We start from the raw sequence: 11754 nt of genomic DNA, 5'->3' as shown, positions 1-11754 counted from the left end.
TGATGAGATTTATGCATAGTAACCTAAGGGTTTTGTGGAGAATGACAAGGAACACCTAGTGTGCAAATTGAAGAAGAGTATTTATGGGCTTAAGCATGCACCTATGGAGTGGTACCATAAGTTTGATGCTTGCATGCATTTGCAAGGGTATTCTCGCAATGATATGGATCCATGTTTATACACGAAGAATGTCTGTGATAGTAGCGCCTTATTTTAGTATTTAATGTTGATGATATGCTTATAGTTGAGAGTGCACATGTTGAGCTAGATGCTCTAAAGACTCGGCTCAAGAAGAGCTTTACATAAAGGACATGGGACATACCTCACATACACTTAGTATGCATATTACAGGCAATCGCTCTAAGGGACTTCTCTACTTGTCCTAGAAGGAGTATAACCACAGAGTACTTGAGTGATTGCATATGCAGAATGGTAAGCCTATTGGCTATCCTTTACCTTCTCATGTGAAGGTTAGTCAGACCAATTATCTACAATTAGATAATGAGAGGGCCGAGATGGCCAAGGTTTCGTACGCATTTGTAGTGGGTAATTGTATTATGCCATGATAGTGACTCTCATGACATAACATTTGCAGTGGGAGTTATGGTATGCTATATAGCTACACTTTGTAGGTAACATTGGCATATTATGAAGGATATCATGAGATACCTAACAAGCACAACAGATATGCGCATTTACTATGGTAGCCAAGATATAGGAGTTGTAGGTTACATTGGCATTGATTATGTAAAATATGCAAATAATAGGAATTCTACCTTTAGGTATGTCTTTACCTATATTGGAGGTGCTATCTCTTAGATGTCTAAGGTACAAAAATGCATGAACTTATCTGCTATTGAGGCTGAGTACATTGTATTCACCACTGAGACTTGCAAGGAGGCCCTATAGTTAGGCCGTCTGGTTACAAATCTTGATATGACTATGACTCCTACATTGCATTTGGATTCGAGGGAGTGCCATTTAATTAGCCCATAATCCGGTCTTCCATATAAAGACAAAGCACATTAAGGTACACTATCACTTCATCAAAGAGGGGATAGATGACAAGTCCATTGAGCTTCTCAAGATACCTATGGATATGAGTCCTATAGACTTGCTCACTAAAAGTCTCCTAGTGAAACCATATGCCTTCCTTAGGAGAATGATGGGGTAGAATGATATTATATATTTCATCATCTTGTTATACTCTATATACATATTGTATTGTTCTCCTTTTCTTTTACTTCTTACTGATGCACATTCACCTTAAGTGGGAGGTTGTTGGGGGTTAAAGGCCGCCTATGCCTAATTGCCTATATTTATTGTATACAGACCCACACACCTATATACTACAAGAGGCGAGCATCCCTGCTACTTTATTCTTTATTCTTTGAGCGGCAAATAGAATAAGGGAAGACATGTCACACATTGTGACTCTTGGAGTTTTCACATACGATGTCTCTCTCTCTTACTCTCTTGCTCCATCCACCATAGCTCTTGCTTTTGCTTGTATGCTTCCACTTAGGCTCTTACTTTTTCAATCCTTAGGAACTTTTATGTTCCCATCATTGTTTATTTTGTTGTACTAATCACCCATTCTTTGAGAGAGGATGCTAGTAGTATACATTTCATGGGTTTTCATGCATTTTATTGAGGCTATTATTTAGGTGCCTATATTTGAAGTTAGGTGACCATGATTTCATCACCTATAGTAATTGGAGGCACCACTGATCATTACATATTCTAGTAGTTGTGTGTTGTTGCATTGTACATCTTATGCTTCTCTTTATGAATTCCATTTTCTATTTATCATTTACTCATTAACTTCTTATGTTCTTCTCTCATGGTTTATTATGCTAGCGTTGATCCTTTAAGTTTTTTCACTTTCATTCATTTAGACATTCTCGCAATCCTTGCCCATTGATTCATATTTTCTAGCTCTTCAATGGATGCATGCTCTCCTTACATGATGCAACATTTTTTCTGTATAAACTTGATTTTCCACCATCTTAGAGGCTTTGACTGCATGTTTTTCCCCTTGAAAAGCCTTATTCTTTTGCTCATTATTAATTTAGACCAAGCCAAAAGCTCATTGTTTGTCTATTAGCTATACTTTGTTGCCTCCCTTCTCCAAATTAGACTTCTTTTTTTCCCTTTGTACTCCCATCTTCAATGTATAACTGATAGACAAACCCTTTGGTTGATTCATTTTTGTTAACCCACTGTTCTTTCCCCAAGGACTTTGTTTCTATTGGTAGTAGAAGGTATATACAACAATCTTATAAGAGCTTCCACAAGCACTTCTTGTCCATATAATCACTTAGACCCAAGAGTGAAATGAATACAAAACATTCATGCATGATCACTCCATCATAGAAGAACCTAAAGTTCAAAGGGAGCATATAAACAATGTCGCTCCCATAACCAATATAAGATACTAATATCCAATCTTGTTCTTATTGTGAAAATTGAGGTAAAAGCCATGACCTTTAAAAAAAATTTACTAGCATTGCTTTAGAAAATGTTCTATAGAGAACACTCAAACTCATCCTCTCAAGGGGGATTTTCCCATAAAGAAGAAGAATAGTCTTTTCATAAAGAAGCTTGCATATCCAACCAAATTATTATTGTCCTAAGCAATCTAGTTTTTGAAAGAAAGATCTAAACACATAATTTAACGAAGACAATCTAAGTCTCGTCTATATTCTTCCAATGGTTATTGAATTCTTAAGTATCTTCAACCATCTTTGACTTGAAGGCTTAGATGGTCGGATCATTGGGCCTTTCCAACTAGCAAGTGAACTAAGATTCAGCATTGGGAGTTACACACGTACATTTTCTTACTAAATTTGATCCCAATAGTTTATCCAAAGAAATGAATGGCATTTCCTTATCCAACCACATTATTCTTATCCTTTGTAAAAAATATCACAATATATGGATTGGTATGAACCATGATAATCTTAGTCTCTTCAATATTCTCCCAATGTTTATTCAACTAAGTAATATTAACTTATTTGATTTAGTCACTTTACTATAAATAATACTAGAGCATTAGATTTAGGTTGTGTTTTTATCAAAATAAGATTTCTTTATGAAATGCTTTGTTATTTTCATTATATGGTAATCAAATATATATCATGAATGTAAATACTTATGTTAATTAATATTCTATAGTGAAGGATGGTAACCATGGCTTTTGACATAGGGGAGGGAGGTTGAGTAATATCGTGCCTTTTTTTGACGAGCATATTTCAAAGAACTAGGAAATAACACTACTCCCTGAAATGTCAACAAAAATGAGCACAACTAGTTGTTTCCCCTTCATGTTAATTTGCAACAATGACATTTTTTTAAAAAGGGCAAATGCTTCCTTGCAAAACCTGTAGCAGTAATGGAATCATCCACACTAATTTTCTTAAGATAAATGTATTGTTGCAGTCCCTTCTCACTTGGTACATGATTTAAGAGAGAGAATGTGACGAGACAATTTTAACAAGGAATGTCTATTTTGACATCTTTATACAATGACCTCCAAAAAAAATACATGTGGTAGAATAACACTAAAGTTTTGCAATTTGAAAGTGCACATCAGTTGTTCCAAAATGTATGATGGTCACATGACTATAGAAATCTATCTTCCATTGATGTTTTAAACTGAACATTGCCACAAAATATTCCATTATGAGGTTGCATATTTTATGGAATTTGTTCCATTGATGTTTTACCCTGAGCATTGCCACAAATAAACCTAAGCATTAAGAATGATATCATACAGACAGACCATGCCCCTAATAGAACTACAAGCCTCGCATAGAGAAGAGTGTATGGGGTGATAAAAAAGACCACAGCTGTAGCAGCGCTTTGCCAGATCTTCCATTGAGCAAATGCGGACTCCTACATGTGCCATAACATATAGTCAGCTTCATCATCTTACATTCAATATCGAATATTAAAAATGTTCATGAAGCCTTGTGGTCAAATTTGCATGTTGCTTCGGAGTTTCAGTTTGCAAATTCAAAGGAAAAACAGACACACAAACCATCAACTTTTGAAAATGTGATACTCTTTATCCTCATGCACTGTCAGCAGTTTTTCACCTGGATTGTGGTCCCTATGCAAATAATTTGGCCAAACTCTAAGAAACTTATCTGGAAGGACCATAATATTTAAATAATGGTTGTTCTTGAGGGTCCAGAAAAATTTTCTGGTTACCAGATCAAAAAAGATGAGGCAAACTCTTCATAAGCAAATGGTACAAATGCTCTAGAAAACATGTGGAGGTCATTCAGAGTGTTATGTAAGCCAGCATGCCACCCTAGCATACCATTAGTACTTCTAGACAGGTTTTGGTGGAATCATATCTCTGAGCATGCTCTATACCATTACTTCTTCTACATACAAATTGTAGCTGAAGCAATCATACTTCTGAGTGCCCTCCAGTCCTGATGTTTCCCTCTCTTTTATTCCACTGTATGCATATGGGGTGTGAATCTCTCCTCCACAACCTAAGGACTTTTGTGATGAGAGTCTATTTCCTTTGAGTAACCAGCGCTCCAATAAAAGTTGCTCTATGAGTAAACATACGTTAATATGTCACCTTTCATAAATGCATACATGGACAATGATGACTTCTTTTTGCCTACATATTTAAAACAAGCTGGATATTCTCATGGAAAAAGGTGACTGTATAGCATGCTGCTAAATCTAAGATCTGTCCCAGATACTTGCTTTTAGTTGTTTTTGGTTCTTAAGGCCTTAGAAAGCACTTGATAATAATCATGACCTCATCAGCACCTAGGACTTTCTTTATATGGTGGGTACGTCAGCACTGCAGGAGCCTTCCCACCTTTTTGAATGCCTCACAGTGGCTTTCTTTTTCTAGCAAGTGGGATATTTATCACCATATTTTTGCTTCAAGTTTTGAAGAAGCTGTATTTCCGTACCCTAAATCTGGTGGCACAACCATATATCCGATCCCTCCCACAATTCAGACGTGTAGGGTTCAACCAATGTAGAGTTCCCTGAGGCATCAAAGTACAATCACTGCTCACACCCGGCTGTGGGATATAAACTTCTGCAATGACACTGGAATCACCATGACCACACCCAAAAAAAATGCTATAAGCGAAGGCTGCTTTTGATTGATTTAATTTGGCTACCTTTAGCACCTCATGATCCCCTACCCATCCATAGTGGTTTGGCTAAATATCAACACCAAGAGATTACCATCACTTTCGAGAAAATTCTATACATGGACCCCATCAAAGAGATTGGTCTTCTATGTTTCAACATTGATGGAGAGGGCACTTTCACAAACCGATTGATAACTCTTACCTTCCATGATACAAGCATAATCTCAATCTCCCAAACTCGTTGGCACATGGCTATCAAGGGTTTCACCAAACGAGTAGCATAAGCCTCAAAGAATTCATTAGTGAGGTCATCCCAACCAAGACTTTATTCCATGGGCAAAGGCAATAAGACATCCATAACCTTATCCTCATGAATAGCACTCTCCAAGGCAACATAGATGTCAAGTGAAACCTGATCCCTAACCAAAGCATAGAAAGCTGAATGGGAATGAGCAATCTACTCAGAAGCCTACGCAAAGAGGTTTCAGAAAATAACTTATGCACATATGCACAATGGTTTGTGGATTTGTAACTGTTCGACCCTTTGCATACTGAAGTCTAGTCATGTTCTCTCACGCAAGAGAAGCATACAAACCCTTAAAGAATTTATGAGATTGTCAAGAAGCGTCTTTCTAATTCTCTGTCAGAGTTTTTAGATTAGCCTCCTGAAAATATCTCAACTGAAACTAGTGTATCAGTTCAACCAACCTCACAACCAATGGAAGCAGAAATGCATCATCTGAGGATTCAAGCAACAAGGAACAAACCAAAGCTAGTAAGTCTTATGTAGCCTACCCACATTGTCTACAAAGGAAGACATAATGAATGCCATACTGCCGGACAACCCTCTGCATAGGCATAAATCTTGTTTCCCACACTTGTTGGCACATGGCAGTCAATGGCTTCACCAGACTAGCGGCATAAGTGTCAAAAAACTTGTTAGTGAAGCCATCTCAACCAAGACTTTTATCCATGGCTAAATGCAACGATACATCCATCACCTCATCCTCATGGATATCACTTTCCAAGGCATTATGGATGTCGGGCGAAACATGATCCCTGATCAAGTGATAAAAAGTCACATGAGCATTAGAGATCTGTGCAGAAGGGGTTTGAGCCAAGCTGAGAAGATCTAGAAAATAGTTCTGGCATATTTGAACAACAATCTGCGGATCTGTGACCATGTTGCCCTCCAGGTTCTGGAATCTAACCATATTCATCTATGCAAGGGGAAAGGTGCAAATCCTGAAAGAATTAATGGGTCTGGTAGGAGGCATCTTGCAAATTTTCAGTCAGAGATTTCAATTTCACTTGCTGATAAGTTCTTAATTGGAATTGCTAAATAAGATCAACCAATCTTGTGGCCAATGGGGGCAGAAACACATCATCATCTGGTGACTCAAGAAGTAGTGAACGAACCAAGGCTAAGAGTTCTTTTGCCGCCTGCCGACGCTACCTACAAAGGGATGCATGATGAATACTATACTATTGAGCAACCGGCTGCACATTACAAATCAGCTGCTCGGAGAATTGATTGCCGCTCATTGGAAAGACTGACAAGAAGTGCTCAAGCAATTATCCCATGTAGCCACTTAAAACCACGTGTTTCAAATAAGAGGAATTAAAGTGCAAAGTAACCTTTTCCAAGAATTGTGCAAAACGTGCAACAAATTGCATAAGCATCTCCAATTGCAAAAGAAAATGATCTAATAAGGCATATTGATTCAAGACTTGCATATCCAAGATCTCTAGCAGAAATGCATCATCGTGCATGACATATATGCAATCCAATCTAGACCATACAGCAAAATACTACACCGAATGAAATGTGAATCCCAGATCCAATAGATGCAACCGGGACCAAAGGAGTTGTTTACGAATATTCAGGGCAGACCCAATTCTCAAAAGCATCCATCACTAAATGCCCAAAAATAAACTGCAGTGAATCCACACACATGTTGAAGTCTCCCATCAGCAACCCCAGTTTGCGAAGTGTCAAAGAGATTGTTGGTCTACTCCACACATAGACCAATCAACCACAGGACCTCCCCATCAAGTACAATTCAATCACCACAAAGCATCCATGCACATCATTTTTGACAAGGATCGGCTGAAATCTCTCATGAACCAAGATGAGAACACCAGAATAGTGTCGTGCAAAGCCCCAACATAAAACAAATGAAAACCATGACAATCCACAATCTTTCCTGCTTCACCATTCATATATAATCAAGAAAAAAATCAAGGTTGGGGCTCATCATGCCTTGCTTTAACTTTTTATGCTAACAGCTAAAGCGTTCCCTCATCCAAGAAATATACCAATACTGCAAATAAGTTCATTCGTTGACTAAACGATTTAGAGGTAGAGGGACCATTCCCCTTCTTGGAAATAGATTTGGGATAATACCAATCCCATGGAATGAACACCTTGCCTCCTATATCAAAAACAAGTGCAACTAGGGGACCTTTAAAGTGATCCACAAGGGTTTTTCCAACAAAAGCATTCCGTGGAGCAAAAGAGACCCTGTCAGCAAATGGACACACCATGGGCTGCTGATCCTTACATCACCCATAGCTCTATAAGGAGTCCTAGGCACTGCCAAATTTAGGAGTTGAGATGTTCATATTAATATTATTGTTCCTTTTGGAACGGGTATCCATCCAACCCTATTCCAATTGATCCTAGGACTGCATAGGTTTTTTCCCTTCATCTATGTTGGTGGGTGCTAGAACCTCCTCATCCTAAGGGCCTTCAATCATGAGATCTTCCTTGGCCCACTAGTGGAATTTTCACCTTTGGAATTACCTTGTCATCCAAGCACTCAACCATAAAATACGCCAACTGCCCACAAGAAAAACAATGACCAGCAAAGGTGCCCCATTTCAAATGGTAATGCAAGGACGGCATTCCAAGAGAGTTTAGCCTTAACCAATTAGGCTGCTTGCAAGCAACATCCCATAGCATACACATGCGATTGCAATTGGTGGCCCTTGAGCTAGGGGGCACCAAGATCGTGCCAATGGCTACCATAGCTTCCTTAAGGCCAATTCACAATAGGGCTAGCCTCCACTTCCACCCAAACTAGGCATTCTTGTTGAAGTAGGCACTGAAAGTTAGCCATCGGTCTCCATGGTACCACATGAACAAGGTGTCGATAAAAAAACTAAGGCACCTTTGCCAATAGGTTGTCATGGAGCATTCTCAATTTGAGCATTACTTCATAGGAGCCCCGTGGTGCTACAAAAATTCCCGTCCCATAGTCACCCACCCAATAGCATTGAGTTGAGCCATTGACAGACCCATGGAAGCACTTGGATCCTGCCCATGAAAAAGAGGATGACCCCTCTTTCATAAAATGCTGACAAAGAACACAGCAATGTCTTGGTATCAACCATTGCATCTAGAACATCATCTTGATCCTAATCAAAAAATGCTTCACGCTTATATTGAATGTAATCAACCAACAAAGTATTTGCAAACTCCAATAAGTGTTCCCAATCAAGGTCCTAAGAGTCTTCAGTGACGGACATGACTTGCACATAGGAGCACACTGAAGAAGAGTGTGGAGGCACTACTAGGGTTTGCATTGAGGAAACATAGAGTGTATGACCACGACAAAAGCACAACGAGACAAACACAGATGCAGAAAGCAAAACTCAAAACTTAAACACAAAAACTCAAACACAAACAGAAGAAGGGATAGAAAGAACACAACTTTGAAATGAATGAATGCAATGCCTACAAGTCTTTGGCAAATGAGGTATCTTGTGCTTGCTCATGAGGACTTAACTAATCAAGTGGAAGGGAGAGTAAGGAAATTCGTCATTCTAAACTTCCATGCTTGGAAGTTGTTCTTGTCAAGCTTTTCAGTGACAATTTGTGAAAGAGAATCAGACGCCATTACAGAACACTGCAAAAAATTCTGTCACTACAAAAAACACAGCTTCAGTCTCACAAAGGCAAATTTGCACAACTGACGAAAGTGGCATTTGACCACACAGTCACTTCCTAGTGACGATTTTGCATCAACAGGCAACAAGGATGATTCTGTAACTCCCAATGTCTCTGCACACAGGCATACAATGCAATTTCTACGGTAACTTTTCACCGACCTGTGTAGAATAGTGGTCGCACAACAAAAAACAGGGTCTTTTCCTGAGTGCGTGCAGAAAACTTCCGCCTCCAAAACGGGCCCCGAAATGGCCTCGAATAAAAAAAACAGGGCAACCTAGGGCCAAAGCCCTATCCCGTAGCATATACTGCCCTCTTGCTACACCGTGAAAGGCGTCTCAATCTGAGACAATGCACTCTTGCACTTTCCGGCTGTGCTACCTGCAGAGACTTGCTCCCAAACTCGAAAAATGAAAGCAACACTGGTCCTCTTACCAGAACACCGCGAACTTGGTTTGCTTTCTTGAGCTCCTTACCACAAACCAGGCTCTGATACCATGTCAAGATTGTGGGAGAGAAGGAAGGAGTCTCACTTGTAGCTTTCTCACTTACACAATGGGGGAATACACACAAAGGTGGAGGCTGAAAACAGTTTTCCTCTTCTTAGTTGTATAAGCCAAAAGAACTCTTGTACAGAGAAATAGAAGAACCCTATATATGGGTCTCAAACCAAACTCGACTAACTAAGGTGGCATACTAACTGAGCCACGAACTAGAGTAGATAAGGATAGCTGTCATCTAACTATTATTCATGGGTGGTGTACCAACCGCATCTGTAGCTAACAAGTCGGTAACATAAATGAACAACGGTCACCCTGGCATATCACGAGTGGAGCTCGATATCTCAACGCCTTGGAGTTTCCCCCAATACCCTTGGAGCTAGTCACCCCCATGATAGCATCAAGAGAGATGTTGTACGATCCGCCTCGAGAGAAGAAGCCTCCATGCTGGTAGAAAAGCAAAACTCCTAGGAAGATAAAACCATGAAGGGAACGGTGTGTATCCCAAAGAGAGTAAGATTCACAATCACAGAGGTTAGTAGTGAGATGCTCTAAAAAGAAAAACAAAATTGAAATGAAAAATGAACTAAATGAACAAGTGTAATAATATAAATGTGTATGTTTGTGTAAATGCAGCGGAAGACTTGAAAAGGAAAGGCTAAGTGGACGGCCACCATTGTGTATAACGAGGTAGGGAAGGCGGCCTAGAAGGTGCAGTGGAGTTCCTAAGAAGGGATGCATAAAGTGTGAGAAGATCGGTGCTAGCAGACCAATCACTCAACCCCTCGGGAGTAGAGTAGGATGACCGCTGAGGCTATCCGTGTGCCACATGTCCAATAGCCGTGGGGGCTAAAGGAGTAGATGGGGCAGCAGTGGGAGGAGTAGCCCCACTAGACTATGGGGTTGTGGTAGTCTGCTATGGTTTTCTAGGAGGAAGACCTTGGGCCTTGTTACGACACTCCTTGTCCACATGGCCCGACCTCTAGCAGTGCATGCAAAATCTATTTTTGTTAGGAATTTGCTACCAAAGGAGTCGAGGTTCTTTGTTTCCGTCAAATGAAGTGATATCACCCTTGTTCTAGCTTGCCTCGCATCTTGTGAGTTCTTGCCACTATTGGTTTTTCCTCCCGAAGAAGAGGCAACCAACCTACGCCTCTCTAAATAGATTTAAGTGGAGGACTTCTTGTGGACTTGCCCATGTAGCCTTGTATAATGCAAGAACTGACACTCAAACTCATAAAAGATTAACAATCTAGACAGTGAGATAATGTGCTGGATAAAATGGAAGTATTTGTCAGGCAACTTGTTCAAGAAGAATGTAACCTTTGATCATCGTGTGACTTCAAAGAGCCATTAGTGGTAAACTCAACTAGTAACCTCTAATATTCAAACAACTTGACTTTCAAATCATCCCCTTCCTTAATGGAAAATTCTTGAAGCTCAAAGTCGATGTTTGTGCGCCGAGTACGATCTCTAGCCGCATAGCAATCAATGAGATGATTCCAATGTTCTGATGTAAGAGAGGAGTGTTGTAACTGAGATTTAAACTCAAAAAGCAAACCCTACATCAACTCGACATTGGTTGTGGCATTGTGAGCTCTCCATAGATAGATGTAATCAGGGTGGGCTAGATGAGGGTCCTCAATCCCAACAACAAGGTCCCAAAGACCCTGAGACTCGAGCACTTATTGCCACATATAGTTCTACTAAGTAGTGAAATTCCACCTGTTGGAACAAGTCTTATCCATGAAGGCATTCCTGATCGAGGCAACAAGAGTGCGAGTGCTTGGATAAGGTGGATAGCATGGGTATTGTGGTGGAAAGGGGTATACTTGGGAATGGGTTCCATAGTGTCCACCAGGCATTCGACAAGTGTGCATGGTGGATCCAAATGTGTATGTGGGATGACTAGGCATGGGCATTGGCATCGCATGACCCCATGGTGAAGGGATAGGGACACATGGAGCAAAGGATGGAAATCCCTACATAGGAGTGACCCATGGAAAGTGAGACAATGCACCATAAGCAAAGGAAGGAAATCCCTGCATCTAAGAGGTCATGGGGGGTGTGTAGTTGGGGGTAGTGAGGGGGATGTCCATCATAGCTGTCTCAAGTGGAAAAGATGTACTTACACGAGGACAAATAAAGGAAATTGTGTTAGAGGGTG

The 11754-nt window shown here is 40.1% G+C and overlaps 1 protein-coding gene across 1 annotated transcript in view; it reads right to left on the bottom strand.

Moving 5' to 3' along the window:
* Positions 1-3488: 3488 nt before the first annotated feature.
* The window catches only part of LOC148035576 (Major facilitator superfamily protein), a 91669-nt gene continuing 83403 nt past the window's right edge, over positions 3489-11754 (bottom strand). Inside the window, exon 10 of the mRNA XM_087677538.1 lies at positions 3489-3897. Coding sequence (XP_087533664.1) covers positions 3700-3897 — 198 coding nt within the window. The 3' untranslated portion in view covers positions 3489-3699. The remainder of the gene's footprint in view (positions 3898-11754) is intronic.

The sequence above is a fragment of the Lygodium microphyllum genome, chromosome 5 (genome assembly GCF_053477565.2).
Source record: "Lygodium microphyllum isolate KBCC chromosome 5, Lygodium_microphyllum_v1.1.10, whole genome shotgun sequence".
NCBI lineage: Eukaryota > Viridiplantae > Streptophyta > Polypodiopsida > Schizaeales > Lygodiaceae > Lygodium > Lygodium microphyllum.
Note: the sequence above shows the minus strand (reverse complement) of the source record. Positions and strands in the feature narration are given on the sequence as shown.